At 42.9% G+C, this 21,201-nt stretch overlaps 1 protein-coding gene across 2 annotated transcripts in view; it reads right to left on the minus strand.

The window, feature by feature from the left end:
* LOC138759274 (putative leucine-rich repeat-containing protein DDB_G0290503) overlaps nt 1-21,201 on the minus strand; it is a 257,041-nt gene that overhangs the window by 100,417 nt on the left and 135,423 nt on the right. For both annotated transcript variants that reach the window (XM_069929427.1, XM_069929428.1), the window contains exon 8: nt 1,053-1,179. In XM_069929427.1, coding sequence (XP_069785528.1) covers nt 1,053-1,179 — 127 coding nt within the window. The remainder of the gene's footprint in view (nt 1-1,052; nt 1,180-21,201) is intronic.

Below are 21,201 nucleotides of genomic sequence, written 5' to 3' on the forward strand. Positions count from 1 at the left end.
AACTTAATAATGTATTCTACAACCCCTGATTAATTTTCCTGTCCAATTCAATCCTCCATCTGTGTTATTGGCTCAGCTTGTGTATTACTTTTTATTAAAACCCTTTTTCCTCCTCAGAGTAGAGGACATGGCCAACCCAGTCGATGGGACATGTCTTCCAGTCTGCATGTCATAACTTTCACATTACTTTGTCTTTGTTCTCACTCTCTACTCCCACTTCATTTACTAGATAACCTTGCTTACAGCAAATCCACATAGTTATCTTAGTTTTACCCCATTTTTCACCCTGCCTCCAACTCAATAAACTTCTTTTGTCCATTTTACTTCTTCAAACTGAAACACAAGCTGTTTCTCCTCCCAGAAACAGCCTGGTTGGCAGATCACTTTCAGCATTTTTCATTATTTTGTAACTCAGTGCTATCTGTCACTGGACAGCATTTCAAGTTATGTGGCAAAATTGCTGGCACTGATCTCTATTAAGAATCCCATGATTCAGAGCAGTTATGGTAAATTTTTAAGCAACAATATTCATTGCAAAGACTTTGCAGCTATTCAATTCAGCTGGCGTTGTCTGGTTATGCAGAGAGAGAAAGGGAGGGGTCTGGTGAATGGAGGGGAGTGAGAAGTTAACAAGTTGGCAGGGACAGAGAAGAAAGGAACTGGAAAGAAGGACAATGTGTGAGGAAAGTTCAAAAGCAAGGGGAAGAGCCAAAAAAAAGGGGACTCCTTCCCACTCACTTTTGGGAAACAGTTTTCTTTTTCCAAACTTCTGCACCACAACTATGCCAGCCAAATTCAACCCAGCAATACAGTAACACATTGGGATTCATTTGATTTTTTTGTAGAGGGTATGACAAAGACAAGATCAATTCTTATAAATTAGAAAACAATAAAAAAATTTGGCAAAGTTAGAGTTTTCATACTGCTAGTCTTTTTAAAACACTGGCAAAAGTGGAATTTTTCTTTACTCATTGTAACGAACATCAGTGCCTTTATTGTAAAAGACGTAAAGATTACTTGTACATTTGCTAATGACTTTGTTCATCACTTACATCTCTTTGTTGGAGTTGTCTGCTTTCACTCCTTCCTGGTCGCAAATTGCCGTGAGCAGATGTATCCGTCTCCATTCGATCAACATCCAATTCCAGAGCCTCAAGTTTCTCTATTACAGTGGAGCGCCTGCACAACCAGATTAAAAGAAAACAAATTCAACTACAAAAACATGGATGGGAGAGGGAGGGAACAAAAAGGGCGAGGGGGGAGGGGATCAGAAATTAATTTGACATTTGGAATTCCTTTGCGATTGATACATTATTACCACGACAGCATCTGCATTACAATTCTATATTTCATCATTCTCCCACTATTTTCCCAACAGCCTCTTGTAAATCCAAAGATGAGTGTGATCGTGACGTCCAAATCCACGTCATTTGCCAAAAGCCAACAGACATCAGATGTCCTATTTGCATGCTCTTTTCTACAGCAGATCAGAATTTGCATGTAACCTCACTAAAATGGATGCCATTAAAATAGCATGGAAACTAATCTCCAATTTTCAGGGAAACCAAAATTAAGCATTGATTTTATGAATTGGGACTCATTAGCACACACAACCTCAAACTGAAAACTAGTGTTGGAAACTGTGCAATATGGTCAAATTCAACTAAAAGTCCCAAAATATGAAAAGCATTACAGGCAGTCCCCAGGTAACGAACATTAGACTTACGGACAACTCATGCTTATGAACAGACTACACGTAGCTTCAGCAGTTCGTCGGCTCAAGGAAGGAGAACGCCATCCGCCATTTTAAGTCTGTAATGGTCATTTACTCTTGTAACCATGCCTCCAAAGCATAAATCCAATGCAAGAAACTTCCTTTGATTTCAACTTCAAGAAATTTGACTAGCGATAAATAAAAACTGTATGTACCTATTCTGACTTACCTACAAAGTCGACTTAAAGACCGACTTAGGAACTGACCTTGTTCATAACCGGGGTCTGCCTGTATCTGCAGAAAAGCTGTACTTAATATGGGCATCTGTACAATTGTCATTTTTAAAAATAAACCAGTAAAAACTGATGAATAAACAATGATAACAAGGTTACATGCATGGACTTTCATAAAGCATTTGAAAATGGTTGATTAAGTCACAACAGATCCATGGCGAGTTGGTAAACAATCCAAAATTGGCTAGGTCACAGAAATCAGAGGAAAGCGTTAGAGGGCTTTTTTCTTGACTGGTGTTCTGTGACTGACATGTTGCACAAGAATCAGTTTGTGATAAATACAGCATATATACAATTTGAATGAAACTATAGATGGTCTGAATTTATATAAATACAAGAACAGGCAGGGAATAGAGAGAGATACAGACCACATGCAGGCAGATAGATTAGTTTAGATTGGTCAGCACAGACATAGTGGACCAAAGTGCCATCCTTGTGCTGTTTGATGTTCTATATATGTTTCTATATAGTGTCCTCTCTCAACAGCATCCTTCAGTAAAGACAAACTGAAGACAGAAATATATAAACATTATCTGCCAGGTTTATGTTTCATAAAAAGGCTCCGTTCCTATTTGCTGTCCTTGATTAGGCCTCTTTCTGAACAGCTTTCTTTTAAGAATATTTGTCACTCCCAATGGTTTGGATTGTAGTAGTCTCAACTAAATGGCTTCACTGAGTCTGTGACAATTTTGTTATTTCAGAGGTTAAATTGATATATAGGCAAGGTGTTCTAAAGTAACTCCAGCGCTTTGTTAACATTTGGCAATATTTATAGTTTGTCTGCCATTGAGCAACAACTGCCACTGTTTACTAAAAATTACACCTGTTCTTTATACAGGTAACTGGCATCTACAGGGAGTGGTAGATGTCAGATAAGTGAATTTGCCGGTTGTTTGAGATTGCATGTTGTGTAGTTTGCCTAACTGGCTGCAAGGGGGGTGCCAATTTTCAACTTTTGTATTTTTTTTTTACCTATTAATTTTCCACTTTTTTTGCCACTTGCTTTACTCTGCTGGTTGGTTGAATTCCAGATAATAGGGATTTTACTGCTTTTAAAATAGTTTCTATAATTTAAGGCACACTTGTTAGTCCTGTTACGAGACCAGAGGACCCCAAAACCCAGCTGCAATAGTAATTCACCAAGACAAATGGTTACTTAAACAAAAGTTGCTTTTAATTATCTTTAAACATGAAAACAGTTTCACACTTTAACTAACCTAATTTAACCCCCTTCTATTTCTAAGCGAAGGGGTATGTAATGTGTGTGTAAGTTCAGAAAAGTTCTTTGATTCACAGTCCAATCTCACTTCTCATTCCTCCAAGTTCACTGGTTGCAGGCAATTCTTATACTGTGCACAGAACTTAACATTTATAAAGTTCACCAGGCTTTGGTGCTTGAAAGGTAAATGGTTACTGTTCAGGAAGGTTCTTTTCGGTTTTCAGAGCGAGATTTGTTGTTTCAGGACAGCCACACCTGATTTATTTCCATCAGCCACTTCAGTGTCTTGCTGACAAAATTTGCCCCCTCAGGGTTCTCCAAATGATAACCTCTTTCTTTCAGGTCACCACAGAGAGCTTTTTTGTTTCTCTTATTCCAAGTGAAACATTAGACAGCAATCCTCTCCTCTTGCATGAACCACTAGGTTGAACTAAGAACTCACAACCCATCTTCCAAAATGGGGTTTTTCACAAGCTTTCCAGCTTGTCCTGTTCTAGTCCTAGCTACTGTTATTGTCTGTAACACTCTCTCTGAGAAAGCCTGTTTGGCTCTCTCTGCTTGCAAAATCACATGACTCTCTTACAACAGCAAGTTCCTCTTAAGATAGAATGTGGCTCCGGCAAGCTCTTTTATCTGTTGCCTATTTGTAAAAACAACAATCCATTAGTGAAGTCTCTTGCGCACTCTCCAAAACTTTTGCCAAGGCTCTGAGGCCCTGACATGTCTAGCATTAGCAGCGCTCCAGTATTTTAAATAAGATCTGTTTTAAAGTGTTTGTTTGTGACCTACACTATCAAACCTTTCCAAATTTATCTCCCAAAAACATATCTATATTCTGTCACAGTCCCATATTCTCTGTTATCAACTACTTGCACACTATATGACTGAGTGGCTGCAATTTACAACCTAAAATTGTCTTGCAGATCTACATCCAAAATTGCAATCACATTCAAAACTTGCAAGGCAGGCCATCCCTGGGTTACAAATATCCAATCTCTGGACTCCCCTACATACTAATGGGGTCCAATTTATCAAAGCATGTACATTTGTTCAAATGAATGGCAAAACTAGTTCCTCTCGCCACACTTTTAGTAACTGCTATTTGTTTATTAGCATTTTGTGCTTTTGAAACAAGTCATTACACTCCTGTAGACGCATGAAAACCATGTCAAGTGTTTTTTTTATGTATATTCCAACTTGTGGTTAAAACATTAAAGCACAGTACAGGCCCTTTGGCCCAAATGTTGTGCCGATATTTAGAAACCTACTTTAACAACTGGGAGATCGCTTCACTGAGCATCTTCACTCTGCCTGTATCAGTGACATGCTCAGGCCATAACATCCCATCACATTTCACAGATGAAGTAGTATGCTTTGGATCTTGTGCAGTTCCTTTGCACCTCTACATTTTGTTCTTGCCATCAATCTTAAATCGTTTAATCTTGGTCTCATCTGCCCACCTTTTTCCAGAATAATGCAGGCTCCTTCAAATACTTCTTGGCAAACTGTAATCTGGCCATCTTGTTTCTATGGCTAATTTCTATGGTTTGCATCTTGCAGTGTAGCCTCTGTATTTCTGTTCATGAAGTCTTCTGCAGACAGTAGTCATTGATACATCCAAACCTACCTCCTGAAGAGTGTTTCTAATCTGTCGGACAGGTATTTTTCTTAATTATGATGAGAATACTTCAGACATCAGCAGTGTACGTCTTCCTTGGCCTACCAGTCCCTTTGCTATTACAGAGCTCATCAGTGCACTCTTTTTTTTGTAATCTTTAAATTTTAAGTTTAGACATACAGCATGGTAACAGGCCATTTTGGCCCATGAGCCCGTGCTGCCCAATGTACACCCAGTTAACCTATACAGCTGGTATGTTTCGAACAGTGCGAAGAAATTGGAGCCCCTGGGGAAAACCCACGCAGACACAGGGAGAACGTACAAACTCCTTAGACAGTGTGGGATTCGAACCTGGTTCCAATCGCTGAGGCTGTAAAGGCGTTGCGCTAACCCTTACACCTACTGTAAAATGATGTTCCAAACAGTTGATTTTGGTCATCTTGAGGTTTGGGTGATATCTCTTACTGTTTTATTCTTGTCTTTCAGGCTCATAACGGCTTCTTTGACTTTCATTGGCACAACTCTGGCCCTCGTGCTGAAAAATGGCAACTACAGGCTCCAAATGGTGATCAACAGCTTAGAAGCAAACCTAGCTCTCTTATACCAGCACCAATGAAGCAATTAAATATACCCAAGGAAGCAGAAACACCTATGAAGCCAAACATCCCAAAGATTTTGATTCCCTGAAATGCCGAAAGATGTATAAAAAGTGCTGTCATTCCACATGGTAAAACCAAAATGTATGCAACTAGCCTTGAATAAAATGTGGAATGTGCACTTTATATAAATTGTTTGATTACAAATTTAAAACTGTGGAGCACAAGGGCAAATAAAGGAAAAGTGTCTTTGTCCCAAACATTATGGAGGGCATTGTATGATTTATGAAGAGAACAATTGCAGTCGAGTCACATTTGGTAATAATACATTACATGCTAAAGTTATGAGTATACAAAGAAACAAATCACTTCAGTGATTTGATAGTCTGTTACTCGTGTCACAGAGAGGTTTCTTACTGTGGAGATTCAACTGTCTGGTGTGTGCTTCCTAGATTTATCCTTGTGCACATTTTTGATGAAATGCCTAACTTTTGCAATTTTATAGCTCACAGGTACAATTCCCTTCTCCACACCTGTTTGGAAGAATATTACCAATATCTCTAGCATTCCCACCCATACTACCCTCAGCAAATAAAGATACATCTCACTTTATCCAGGTGACATCCATTTTAAATTTAGTCTTCAGCATTTCATCTGTGTGGGTCTTCATCAATACCTTCTCTCTTCAGAAACTATCCATTTAATAATTCAGTTATTTATCCTTCCTCCATGACTAAATCGTTGTTTTGGATCATGTTCAACTACTGCATCTGCAGTTTTCTTTTTCATTTGCATTTCATCATTCATTTACATCGTTGTACAAGAATTCTGGGTTCAGTTTTATGTCTGCTTTTCGTTTCCCACCCCCACCCTCCCCCCCCCTACCAACACTCATTTTCCCCATTATTAATTACAAATAATAGACATCTTATCAGTTTGGTTTCAAGCCATTCCTTCGTGCTTTTGCCTTTGTGCATCAAGTGAAATTTAGCCTCCTTTTGCCTAAACTTTTCCCTTCATGTCAATGTGCCTGAAATATAATTGAATTTCAGTACAATTCTGATTATCCAAAATGTCAGGACTGGGCTTATCTCAGATAAATGGATTTTTTCAGAGAACTGGTCATGTTTTTTTTAAAAAAGCCCAGTAACAACAGAAAATCACGTAACAGTATTTAATAACAACATGGTAAGACTTCTTAAGCATTAAAATAAGCTTTAATTCTCACCAAAAAAATTGATGGCCACCTCCGATCACAGGTACTTCCCCACCAAGGCCCCACTCATTACAGGAGCTCAAGAATCCTGCTCCTGCCCGGGAGCTCGAGGTCCACTGCTGCTGGCACCGTGAACTCAAGGTCCCTGGTCAGTTCAACACCAAAAAAGGTTTTGGTCAAATGAGGATTTTTGATTTGTTTCGGATATCCTCAGTTTTTGAAATTTAAAAAATTTTTAGGTTAACTGAAGATTTTGGAGAATCTGATTTCAGATAATCAAAATTGTACTGTAAAAGGCTTTTTATTATTTCTTTGGCTTGGCTTCGCGGACGAAGATTTATGGAGGGGGTAAAAAGTCCACGTCAGCTGCAGGCTCGTTTGTGGCTGACAAGTCCGATGCGGGACAGGCAGACACGATTGCAGCAGTTGCAGGGGAAAATTGGTTGGTTGGGGTTGGGTGTTGGGTTTTTCCTCCTTTGCCTTTTGTCAGTGAGGTGGGCTCTGCGGTCTTCTTCAAAGGAGGTTGCTGCCCGCCAAACTGTGAGGTGCCAAGATGCACGGTTTGAGGCGTTATCAGCCCACTGGCGGTGGTCAATGTGGCAGACACCAAGAAATTTCTTTAGGCAGTCCTTGTACCTTTCCTTTGGTGCACCTCTGTCACGGTGGCCAGTGGAGAGCTCGCCATATAACACGATCTTGGGAAGGCGATGGTCCTCCATTCTGGAGACGTGACCCATCCAGCGCAGCTGGATCTTCAGCAGCGTGGACTCGATGCTGTCGACCTCTGCCATCTCGAGTACTTCGACGTTAGGGATGTAAGCGCTCCAATGGATGTTGAGGATGGAGCGGAGACAACGCTGGTGGAAGCGTTCTAGGAGCCGTAGGTGGTGCCGGTAGAGGACCCATGATTCGGAGCCGAACAGGAGTGTGGGTATGACAACGGCTCTGTATACGCTTATCTTTGTGAGGTTTTTCAGTTGGTTGTTTTTCCAGACTCTTTTGTGTAGTCTTCCAAAGGCGCTATTTGCCTTGGCGAGTCTGTTGTCTATCTCATTGTCGATCCTTGCATCTGATGAAATGGTGCAGCCGAGATAGGTAAACTGGTTGACCGTTTTGAGTTTTATGTGCCCGATGGAGATGTGGGGGGGCTGGTAGTCATGGTGGGGAGCTGGCTGATGGAGGACCTCAGTTTTCTTCAGGCTGACTTCCAGGCCAAACATTTTGGCAGTTTCCGCAAAGCAGGACGTCAAGCGCTGAAGAGCTGGCTCTGAATTGGCAACTAAAGCGGCATCGTCTGCAAAGAGTAGTTCACGGACAAGTTTCTCTTGTGTCTTGGTGTGAGCTTGCAGGCGCCTCAGATTGAAGAGACTGCCATCCGTGCGGTACCGGATGTAAACAGCATCTTCATTGTTGGGGTCTTTCATGGCTTGGTTCAGCATCATGCTGAAGAAGATTGAAAAGAGGGTTGGTGCCAGAACACAGCCTTGCTTCACGCCATTGTTAATGGAGAAGGGTTCAGAGAGCTCATTGCTGTATCTGACCCGACCTTGTTGGTTTTCGTGCAGTTGGATAATCATGTTGAGGAACTTTGGGGGACATCCGATGCGCTCTCGTATTTGCCAAAGCCCTTTCCTGCTCACGGTGTCGAAGGCTTTGGTGAGGTCAACAAAGGTGATGTAGAGTCCTTTGTTTTGTTCTCTGCACTTTTCTTGGAGCTGTCTGAGGGCAAAGACCATGTCAGTAGTTCCTCTGTTTGCGCGAAAGCCGCACTGTGATTCTGGGAGAATATTCTCGGCGACACTAGGTATTATTCTATTTAGTAGAATCCTAGCGAAGATTTTGCAAAGTTAATTGGGAGTTTGTCATATGCGCAAGTACAGTGCATAGATGCAACTAAATTATTATTTGATGCAACCAAATAGAAGATACACCAACTACAGTAATAAAAATCAAATTACCACAATATGCCATGACAATAAGAGATAATGCATAAAGAATAGATATTTGTTCACAGTTCCAGTTAGTACCAAAAAGAAATGTTTCAATGGGGCAGACAGATATTTTTGTGGTTGCGGACTATTGTGGCTTGGGTCAAGGCAGCATGGCAGGTTACAAGTGTCATCTGTAGATAAAATCTGCACTTGAACTGCGAGGTACTAGACTTCAGGGTTCTGTACCTTCTGCCTGAAGGGATCAGCAAGCAGACATCGTGGCCAAGGTAATGGCTCCTTCATCTTCTTGATGTTAAGAGCAAGATTGTTATTCTACCAATACACAATCATCTCCACCCTATATTCTGATTTATCATTTCATGTTATTTGGCCAATGACAATGGAGCCTTCCCCATAGCTGCATGCTTCTGTACAATAAATTTGACATAAATCTCGTTAGGCATATGCATGAGAGGGAGAAGATCTTGGGGGAGGAAGGGTTGACAAATAGAATACAGTGAGAGGGGGGATTAACACCTTTATAGCTGCAACCTAGAGTGCTGAGCCTTGTTCATCTTCAAAGCACCAAGGAGAACAGGTCGACGTGAAAATACGCAGTTGCTTTCATCTTCAACAACATAAATTAATTATCCAGTTCTGCTCATGAGCTTGAAAATGTTGGATTCAATAAATTAAGATGCCGAATTTCAACTGGAAATGCCTCCAATTACGAAAAAGTAAAACACACAATGCTCCTTCATCTTGTTGATGTTGAGAGCAAGTAGGTCAAGTGTTCTTTATATAGCAAATGATTAGATACATAATCAATGTTTTGGGCTTGAGTCCTTGATGAAGGGCTCAAACCCAAAATGTCGGTTCTGTATCTTTATCATTTCTACATAAAGGCCTTACCTGTGCCCGGACCGGGGACTCCGCCTGCCTCACTCTACAGAGGCCAGGACCGCCGCCTCCCCCTCACTTTTGCCCGGATCGGGGTCGCCGCTGCCTACCCTCTGCCCGGACCGGGGCCTCTTCCTGCTTCGCTCTACCAAGGCCGGGGCCACCGCCTCCCCCTCGCTTTTTACATTTTACACCTCAGTTACACAGCAGTAAGAAAGGCTGTGACTCGGTCAACGCCGTCAAAATCCAACCGGGTCCCTGACCTACCTCGGAGGCAGTAGAGAACCCAATTAAACTTACCTAGGCAATGTCCACAGGTGATTTGCGACCAGGTATGGTCCGAACTAGGAGGGGAGGCAGGCCCCTCCAGTCCGGGTAAGAAACCTGCATAGGAGAAGGCCACTCTGATATAAAACCTACGACCCAAGGACCTCGCTGACATGTCTCAGCTTGCTTGGCCACGGCACACGAACCATGGGTGTAAAGGGTGGGGCCAGTACTGCGCAAACTGCACTCCACCTAAAAGCTCCTTTGCGCAGGCCCGAGGACAAGTCCACGTCCTCCCCCTCCACGTCCTCCCCCTCAAAAGATGCTCACAAACTCAAGCTAGCATGCTGGAACATCAGAACCATGCTAGATAAGGCTGACAGCCACCGACCTGAACGTCAGTCTGCCCTCATCGCACATGAACTCCTCAGACTTGACATCAACATAGCTGCTCTCAGTGAAGTCCACCTTGCAGATGTAGGCAGCCTCCAAGAACACGGCGCGGGCTACACACTCTACTGGTCTGTCAAGCCTATGGATGAACGACGCCTATTTGGTGTAGGCTTCATGCTCAAGAACTCCATTGCCTCCAAAGTCGAAAACCTCACGACAGGCCACTCGGACCGGATCATGTCAATGCGACTCCCCCTTCAAAACAAGCGTCGCATCACCCTCATCAGTGTCTATGCTCCAACCCTCCAGGCGGAACCAGCAGAAAAGGACAAGTTCTACACCGATCTGCGCAACCTCATTCAACGCATCCCTACAGCCGACAAGGTTGTCATCCTTGGCGACTTCAACGCTCGTGTTGGCAAAGACTCAGAAACCTGGCCAAGAATCCTGGGCAAGCATGGTGTCGGCAAGTGCAACAACAACGGGAGCTTTGCGCAGAACAGCGACTTGTCATTACAAACACCCTTTTTCAGCAGAGGGACTGCCTGAAGACTACCTGGATGCATCCCTGATCCAAACACTGGCACCTCCTGGACTACGTCCTGGTGCGAGAAAGAGACAAACGAGATGAGCTCCACACCAGGGTCATGCCCAGCGCAGAATGCCACACTGACCACCGGCTGGTTCGCTGCAAGCTCAACCTTCACTTCAAGCCAAAGTCCAGGAATAGTAAAGAGGTTCAATGTTGGAAACTTGCAGGCAAACCTCAAAGCAAAGCTTGAGGATGCAATCCGCCTCACGGACTCGTCCCCTGAAACCCTCTGGGATCAGCTGAAGACTGCCATACTGCAATCCACTGAAGAGGTACTGGGCTTCTCCTCCAGGAAAAAAAAGGACTGGTTCGACGAAAACAACCAGGAAATCCAGGAGCTGCTGGCAAAGAAGCGAGCTGCCACCAGGTTCACCTTGCAAAGCCATCCTGGCCAGAGAAGAAACGAGCCTTCCATCGCGCATGCAGCCATCTTCAGTTCAAACTCCGGGAGATCCAAAATGAGTGGTGGACCAGCCTCGCCAAACGAACCCAGCTCAGCGCGGACATTGGCGACTTCAGGGGTTTTTACGAGGCTCTAAAGGCTGTGTACGGCCCCTCACCCCAAGTCCAAAGCCCGCTGCGCAGCTCAGACGGCAAAGTCCTCCTCAGCGACAAGATCTCCATCCTCAATCGATGGTCAGAACACTTCCAATCTCTTTTCAGTGCCAACCGCTCAGTCCAAGAATCCGCCCTGCTCCAGCTCCCTCAACAGCCCTTAAGGCTAGAGCTGGATGAGGTCCTCACCCGGGAAGAGACATATAAGGCAATTGAACAACTGAAAAGTGGCAAAGCAGCAGGTATGGATGGAATCCCCCCCCCAGAGGTCTGGAAGGCTGGCAGCAAAATTCTGCATGCCAAACTGCATGAGTTTTTCAAGCTCTACTGGGACCAAGGAAAGCTGCCTCAGGACCTTCGTGATGCCATCATCATCACCCTGTACAAAAACAAAGGTGAGAAATCAGACTGCTCAAACTACAGGGGAATCACACTGCTCTCCATTGCAGGCAAAATCTTCGCTAGGATTCTCCTAAATAGAATAATACCTAGTGTCGCTGAAAATGTTCTACCAGAATCACAGTGCGGCTTTCGTCCATCAGAGGAACTACTGACATGGTCTTTGCCCTCAGACAGCTCCAAGAAAACCGTAGAGAACAAAACAAAGGACTCTACATCACCTTTGTTGACCTCACCAAAGCCTTCGACACCGTGAGTAGGAAAGGGCTTTGGCAAATACTAGAGCGCATCGGATGCCCCCCAAAGTTCCTCAACATGGTTATCCAACTGCACGAAAACCAACAAGGTCGGGTCAGATACAGCAATGAGTTCTCTGAACCCTTCTCCATTAACAATGGCGTGTAGCAAGGCTGCGTTCTCGCACCAACCCTCTTTTCAATCTTCTTCAGCATGATGCTGAAACAAGCCATGAAAGACCTCAACAATGAAGACACTGTTTACATCCGGTACCGCACGGATGGCAGTCTCTTCAATCTGAGGCACATGCAAGCTCACACCAAGACACAAGAGCAACTTGTCCATGAACTACTCTTTGCAGATGATGCCGCTTTAGTTGCCCATTCAGAGCCAGCTCTTCAGCGCTTGACGTCCTGTTTTGCGGAAACTGCCAAAATGTTTGGCCTGGAAGTCAGCCTGAAGAAAACTGAGGTCCTCCATCAGCCAGCTCCCCACCATGACTACCAGCCCCCCCACATCTCCATCGGGCACACAAAACTCAAAACGGTCAACCAGTTTACCTATCTCGGCTGCACCATTTCATCGGATGCAAGGATCGACAACGAGATAGACAACAGACTCGCCAAGGCAAATAGCGCCTCTGGAAGACTACACAAAAGAGTCTGGAAAAACAACCAACTGAAGAAACACACAAAGATCAGCGTGTACAGAGCCGTTGTCATACCCACGCTCCTGTTCGGCTCCGAATCATGGATCCTCTACCGGCATCACCTACAGCTCCTAGAACGCTTCCACCAGCGTTGTCTCTGCTCCATCCTCAACATTCATTGGAGCGACTTCACCCCTAACATCGAAGTACTCGAGATGGCAGAGGCCGACAGCATCGAATCCACACTGCTGAAGATCCAACTGCACTGGGTAGGTCACGTCTCCAGAATGGAGGACCATCGCCTTCCCAAGATCGTGCTATATGGCGAGCTCTCCACTGGCCACCGTGACAGAGGTGCACCAAAGAAAAGGTACAAGGACTGCCTAAAGAAATCTCTTGGTGCCTGCCACATTGACCACCGCCAGTGGGCTGATATCGCCTCAAACCGTGCATCTTGGCGCCTCACAGTTCGGCGAGCAGCAACCTGCTTTGAAGAAGACCGCAGAGCCCACCTCACTGACAAAAGACAAAGGAGGAAAAACCCAACACCCAACCCCAACCCACCAATTTTCCGCTGCAACCGCTGCAACCGTGTCTGCCTGTCCCGCGTCGGACTTGTCAGCCATAAACGAGCCTGCAGCTGACGTGGACATTACCCCTCCATAAATCTTCGTCCGCGAAGCCAAGCCAAAGAAAGAAAATAAAGGACACCGTTTAACCTGCTGAGTTTCTCCAGCATTGTTTTTTAACTTCAACCACAGTATCTACAGACTTTCATGTTTTACTTCCAATTACCAAAAAGATGTACACACCTCTAATGGAAGAAATGTCAACTGTTTTAATCTACAGTTGTGTTGAGTTTCAATTCACAAGCAACTGAGGGCAATGAAAATGATCTAGACTCATCAATGAAAGATATTCTCATCAAAATGTACAAATATCTCGATAACTTGAAAACGTACATTTTGAAAGTGTGTATTTTTCCTGGGTTGGGTAGAGTGAAGCTATTGATCATCCTCAACAACTCAGAAGTTGTTCTGAAATCACTATCCCAGAAGACTATGAATTATTTAGAGCTTTTATTGGAATGGAGATGAGCGCATGCATGTACATTAAAGTAGAGCAAGTCACAAATGCATCAATTTAAATGATGTTTGTTCCAATATGGACATTGAATTTTAAAATACCGGCTGTTCTTTCAAAAAAACCTGCATTTGCCCTTCAGCTTGAACCAACTCTTCCAATAAGGAATATTAAAATAATAGTTAAATCTGTCTGGATAATGAATCAGTGCTATGATAAAACATCAAAAACCTATGTGCCAATTAGCATCTGTTGAATGTCTTGTTATTTTGTGTCGTGAAGTGAAAAATAGTGCCAGTTAAAATAATTGGAAGAATTTTAACCAAATTACTTCAGCTGGAGTGCAAGGATACATTTGAAGCTTTGTGAAATCAAACAATTTTTAAAAGCTCTCAACCAATAAGGCTTTTAAGGTATTATACATGACATTTAGCAAATGGAATCATCCAAATACACCCAAATGCAATAAAATGTTATAAAAAGATGGACAGCATTTCCCATTAATTAGTGCCAATCAAGGAGCTCGTGCTTCTTTATATTTGAGGATTGCTTTTATTTCAAAAATGATTCGTAATATAAATTTGAATTGGAGAAAATGATTTCTATTCTAACCCCTGCAAAGCCTTGAGAAATAAAATAACACATTCATGATCTATTAACTTTAAGATACAAAGCATCAGTGAGTCATCAACCGTTTTGCCCATTTAGTCCACATTTTCCGTTAAGCTCACTTACACAAATATGACAGGAGTCCAATTTTTAATTCTCCCCACCTTCCCATTAGCTTCTGCACAGATTCTACCATTCACCTGCAATCAAACAAGACCAAGGTTGGCTGCATACAATGGGATGAGTGATTTGCAGAGGTCCTCCAGCAGAGTTTGTTTGGCTTCATGTTCCAGCATTCCATGGTGCATCAGGATTAGAACAAGTGAACAATGGTGAGAGAATAGCCCTTCCTTCATGTATCACTGATATATGATCAAGATTTCAGAGAGAGGTATTAAATCATATTCTGATAGGAGCCACCTTGTGTGCATACACAACAGTAATGAAATTAACGAGAAAGGCAGCTCCTCCTTTTCAGAGACACATTCTGCAAATGCGATAAGATGATCAAAAGTGGGTGAAGTAATATTGAAAGATGCAACATTCATTGTTTAAGATTAACAGGGCAGTCTGAAGACAGATGAAGATAGACTGCTTTCATGAAAGCCTCTAACATCAGGCAGCTAACCAATAGGTGAATCCAAGTTTTAGCTGGTCCATGCAACTATCGAGATTTTTGGAATAAAAGTGAAAACTTAAGACATGCTGAAGTAAATTATTACTTTGTTCCATCTATCAAGCAACAAAGGGTTAAATATCAGACTCTAAGCTAATGTTCTACCATTAGTCATGGGCATAATACTATGAAAAATACAGGAATCTTCAAAGAAATTGTGGAACTGAAAGAAATTATATAAATGGGCATAGGCAAAACCATGCCGAGAATGAAAATAGAGAACCTTAAAAAAATCAAGGCTCAACTAATAAATTTACAGTGCCAACGACTGATGTTTGAAACTGGCACATTCTCCCCATGTCTGCTTGGGTTTCCTCCCACCCTTCAAAACATAGTGGGCTGTTGATTAATTGGGTGTAATTGGGCAGCACGGACATGAGGGCCAAAAGGGCCTGTTACCATGCTGTATGTCCAAAGAAAGTTCTAAAAATTAATAAAGGTAGCAAACACAGGTCGGCAAGCATGGAATGATGAGTAAATATTAGATGAAGACAAAAATCTGCATGACCTCAAGTTTGAGTGGAGGGTTTGCCTAGAGGAACAGCCACAAATGTGTTTAAATAATTATCAATGAATAAGAGCAGCTTGGCTGAGGGTTTCATTAGATATGGTGCAATAGACGAGTTGGAGAGAGTTGCTCATATCTTCTGTGCCCAAGAAATTCATGCTCTATTACCAAAGACGAATAGCCATAGAAGCTTCACAAACACAATCCATTTAGTTAAAATCTGATAAACCAGCTGACAAAAAAATGGAACAGGCCCTTCAGCACATGTGTTTGTGCTGAACATTTTGCTCAAATTAAACAATCTCTGCTGCTTGCACGTTATAAAATTATTCCCTTCATATTTCTATGGCTATCTAGAAGTTTCTTAAATGTTATTGTATGCTTCCACCATCTGCCAACCCACTCCAGGCACCTACCACCTCTGAGCAAAGAAAACCTGCCCTGCACAACTTCTTTAAACTTTTCCACCCTGACCCCAACTAAAAGCCATGTCCTCTCGCGCGTGTCAATTTTACCTTGGGAAAAAGATCTGACCTTCTACCCTATGTTGCAATAGCAATGATTTACGATGAGTTGGTGAAGAAAATCGACAACCAAAAATACAAACTTGGACCAGGAGTCTGTCAAGTTGCTCATATTTCCTGGTATGACAGCTTGGCGAGGCCAAAAATATTCAAGATTATGGCTAATGTCCTGATAATGGGAGAAACAGGGCAACAATGTTATATCATAAATTACTGTGGCTTTTTAGCCTAATAACATTACACCCATGGCTAAAGGAATGCTGGCACAGCATGGCCAAAATGATTTTGAAACCATTTATGGCAAAAGTACTGTAAATATTCTGGCAGCAAGTTACAATTCCATTTGGTGTCAATTAAAACTTTTTGCAAGAAATGCATGTGTGCCCCTATATTCTCAGTTGAAATCAGCAAAAACACTTTGGAAGCAATTTTTTAAAAATTTTGTGATCAGTGCAGAATCTTTGCAACCATACTTCAGAGTGCACAAGAAAGGGTGATTTTTAAAAAAACATTTAAAATATATTCAATTCTTTTCTTTTTCTCTCATATGCCACATCTCTCTCCTCAAACCTTAAAAATAAACCTTTGCTTTGAAGACAATACAATAACAAATTCTTAGACACAGGCCTAGAATTTCATTAGCATGCATAATTTATTGCTTGAAGCATCAACAACTCCAAATTTGACCTTACCAAAGACCAGGCTTTTATTTTGCACATTGTGTCAGTGCAAACCAGGCAAAATAGACTTGTCCAAGGCTTGGTAGTGATGGGAAGAGGGAAAGACGGAAATGCCATAAGTGGTGGAAAAAAGAATGCGGGTGTGCCGCTGCCCATCATAAACAATTTGTGATTGAAATTTTCTTAGTGATACGATTTGACCCAAGTATCGATTCATTTGAAATCCAAACCAGAGCCTGGGAAAGATCAATTTTCATACACATAATTTTATGAAAAAGCTCTCCACAAGCAAATATATCAAAAACCAATTTTTTTTTTTTAAAATGTCTTTTTGTGCATCATCTGAACTTCGCATTTACTGTCATTACAAATTTTGTCTAAACATACGATAATGCAAGGATTGCAGATTCACTTCTCTGAGGGACATCAGGAAAGCAGGTGGGTTCTTGAACCATTCAAGTGAATTCTGGGACACCGGCATAAAACGAGACTTTTTTAAAAAAGAACCAGATGTATTTAATTACTGGAATTTAAATTTTCAATCTGCTATGACGAGAACAGAGTGCAAGCCACTATCTGTCAGTCCAGTAAATTAATCAGCAAGTTATGATACTCTATACTTAGAATATACCAACTTTCATTTGGAAGCATTTTAAAAATATATAGTCCTAATATATAACTCCGATTATCAAAAATGGTCAGGACCGGTTTTTTCAAAGAGCCCAGTAGCAACAACAAATTACTTGTAACAGTGTTTAAGCAACAAGGTAAGGCTTTTTAATTCTCACCCAAAAAAATGCTGGCCATCACCGATCACCGACCCCTCCCCACCAAGGCCCCACTCACACTGGGTATCCAAGGGTCCCGCTCCTGCCCAGGAGCTTGAGGTTCCTGCTGCTGCAGGCGCCGGGAGCCCGAGGTCTGCTGCTATGACCCCAATGTCCCCGGTTGGTTCGGCTCCGAAAATATTTCAGATAAATGAGGATTTTGGATATCCTCATTTATCCAAAATTGTAAAAAAAAAATTGGTTAAAGGATGATTTCTGAGAATCCAATTTTGGATAATCAGAGTTGTAATGTAAATGCATTCTAATTTGGCAGAAATATTTCCTTTCAAGATCTAAGATTACCACATAAAAGTTGAGAATAATTCATTAGTTTTTACTGTTAAATTCTTTGAGTATTTAAACTGAATTTTTTTGAATGCAAAAAGTTACATCTGCAAGTTGAGTCAACAATAATTTACATTTTACATTAATGTTTTTATGAAAATAATTTACCAAAATTTTCTATGAAAATTATTAGAATCAGAATCAGGTTTATTATCGTGAACATATGTCACAAAATTTGCTGTTTTATGTCACTAATATTGTCCAGAAGGTTAAATATAATATTTTTTTTTAAATCACGAGTGCAAAAAAGAGAAAAGAGTGAGGTCGTGTTGTCTGTTCAAAAACGTGAAGGCGAAGGGGAAGAAGTTATTTTTGTAATGTTGCGTGTGCATCTTCAGGCTCCTGTACCTTGCCCGATAGTAGAAATGAGAAAAGGGCAAGGCCTGGGTGGTGAGAGTCCTTGATGATTGAGGCTGCTTTTCTGAGACACCACCTCTTAAAGATGTCCTTAATGGAGTGAGTTCTAATGCCCCTGATGGCACTGGCAGCATTTACAACTTTCTCTCGCCTGTTCCTTTCCTGTGCATTGGCACCTCAATACCAGTGATGCAACCCGTCAGAATGCTTGCCACCGTGCACCTGTAGAAATTTGCAAGTGTATTTGATGACCTACCAAATCTCCTCAAGCTTCTAACGAAATAGAACTGCTGGTGTGCCTTCTTCATGATTGCATCGACAGGATGGACCCGGATGAGTCTTCAAATATGTTGACACCCAAGAATTTGAAGCATCTTGACCTTTCCACTGCTGACCCCTTGATGAGGACTGATTTGCGTTCCCCTTCCGGAAGTGTACAATCAATTCATTATTTTTACTGAGTGCAAGGTTATTGCTGTGACACCAATCAACTAGCTGATCGATCTCACACCTCTACATTTCATCATTGCCATCTATGATTCAACTGACAACAGTGATGTCAATTTAATTGTGCCTAGTCAAACAGTCATGGAGGTAGAGAGAATAGAGCAGTGAGCTAAGCACGCATCCTTGAGGTGTGCCTGTTTTGATCGTCAGTGAGGAAATGTTGATACTAATCTGCACAGACTGTGGTCTGCCGATGAGCAAGTCAAGGAATCAGTTGCAGAGCCCCAGCTTTTGAAGCTTGCTGACCAGTAATGAAGGGATGATGGTGTGAGAGCTGAGCTGTAATATCACCCCCTCCCCATCCCTCCTTTGCTTTCCCAACCTCTCCTCCCTGCCTTGGAACCCCTGTTATCACCTTCCCCCTCTGACTTACCCAACCCTCCCCTCCTTTGTATCCTTCCTACCCTTCATCCCACTGATAACCCCTGCCTGGTCTTCATTCCATCGAACCTTCCCCCTCTTGGAAACTGAACATTCTGTTCTCAATAGAGACCTCATTCAGGTCTCTCTTCGCTCCCACCTCCCATCCTGACTAATTAGATACCTATCAATCTCCTCCTTAAACTCATTGGGGGAGTTTAAGAAGGAGATCGAGAGATATCTAATTAGTCAGGATATCAAGGGATATGGGGAAAAAGTTGGAAATTGAAACTAGGTGGGAAAATGGTTAAGCTCATGGAGTGGCGGAGCAGACTTCATGGGCCGAATGGCCTCCTTCTGTTCCTTTATCATGATCAGCTACGACTCCGTGCCCACTTCTACTCCTTTAAACCTCCTTCCTCCTCTAGCCTACTTCCTTCTTTGTACCTTTCTACAGCATTTCCAACTGCCACCATGACACAACACTCCCCTCACTCATTCTCATCTCACCTCCTCCAGCTGGCAAAACTTGTCCTTACCCTTAATAACCTCCTTTGATTCATCCCATTTCCTCCAAGTCAAAGGAATAGCCGTGGGTACCGGCATGGGCCCCAGATATGCCTGCCTTTTTGTTGGCTATGTGGAGAAGTCCCTGCTACAAGCTCCTCAACTCTTTCTCCACAACATCGATGAATAGTTTGGTGCTGCCTCGTGTACACTCAAAAATCAGCTCATCAACTTGATCCTCTCATGGCTTGGCTTCAAGGACGAAGATTTAGGAAGGATCGTAGACATGGGCATGTCCTTCAAGCCTACGCAATGGATTTTTTTAGGTGGAGTGCAGTACTGGCCCCACCCTTTACACACAGGGGTTATCTGCCAAGGTCTAGCAGCTGGGACAGTGACAGCCAGGTCCTTGGGTTGTAGATGTTACGCTGGAGTGTCCTTCTAGATGGATAGCCTGGCAAGGCTAAAGAGCCCCTTTTGCCTGGGTTTGAAATCAGTTTTCCTTCTCTTAGTCTGGCTGCCAACCATGGCTAAAAAGCCCAGCCTACCCGTCCAACTTAACCGCTACTTTGCTGCTAACTCACCCTGACCTCAACTTCACCTGTGCCATTTCTAGCAACAGTCTCCCATTTATCGGTGTCTCCTGAGTTGGAGGTTGAGAGGAACTCTCAACAGACATCTCCAAACCTACCAACTCCCACAACTACCTTGATTCCATCTCTGCTCACCCTGTTCCCCATAAGAATTCCTCCATCACCGTCGCATCTGTTTCCAAAACGAGGTCTTCCCTGCCGGATCATCCGAGATGTTCTCCTTCTTCAAACAACGTGGCTTCCCCTCTACCATTATCATCTTGTGACTCAACTGCACATCTGCCATGACCTGCACTTCTGCCCTGGTCCCCTCTGCCCCAACATGCAACAAGGACGGGATTGACCCTTGTCCTCACTTACCACCGCACCAGACTCCACATCCAACATATCATTTTCTGCCATTTCCGCCACCTACTACATGATACCATCACCAGACACATCTTCCCTTCTCTTCCTCTATCCGCCTTCAACAGGGACTGGTCCCTCCGTGACTCCCTCAATATCATTTTCCTTTCCAACAATTGGCCCCTTGCGGCCACACCTCCTGCCTCACCACCATTTGGGGCCCAAAACAGCAACACTTCATCTGTGAACCTGCAGGGGGTCATCTACTGTTTTCAGTGCTCCTGTTGTGGTTCCTTTTATAATCAGAGAGACTGGATGCAGACTGGGAGATCTCTTCATTGAGCTCCTCAGCTCTGTCTGCCTCAGTAGTGCAGATCTCCCAGTGGTAACTCATTTCAATTCCCCGCCCCATTCCTTTGCCAACATTGTCAGACTGGGACCATTTACAAATTTGAGGAACAACACCTAATATTCCATTTGGGAACCTTCCAAACAAATAGCATTAACATAGACTTCTCTAGATCCTGTTAGCACCCCCCCCCCCAACTCTTCTTTGTCTCCTTTCCTCTGGACCCATCTCTTTTTTACCCCCCTTTGTTTCTCATCACAGTTCTCCCTACCCCTATCAATTCTCACCTTTCCTCTCTGGTCCACATATCCAGACCTGCTGGTATGTATTCCTCCCCCTCCTATCTTCCCTT

The sequence above is a fragment of the Narcine bancroftii genome, chromosome 3, assembly GCF_036971445.1.
Source record: "Narcine bancroftii isolate sNarBan1 chromosome 3, sNarBan1.hap1, whole genome shotgun sequence".
Taxonomy (NCBI): Eukaryota; Metazoa; Chordata; class Chondrichthyes; order Torpediniformes; family Narcinidae; genus Narcine; species Narcine bancroftii.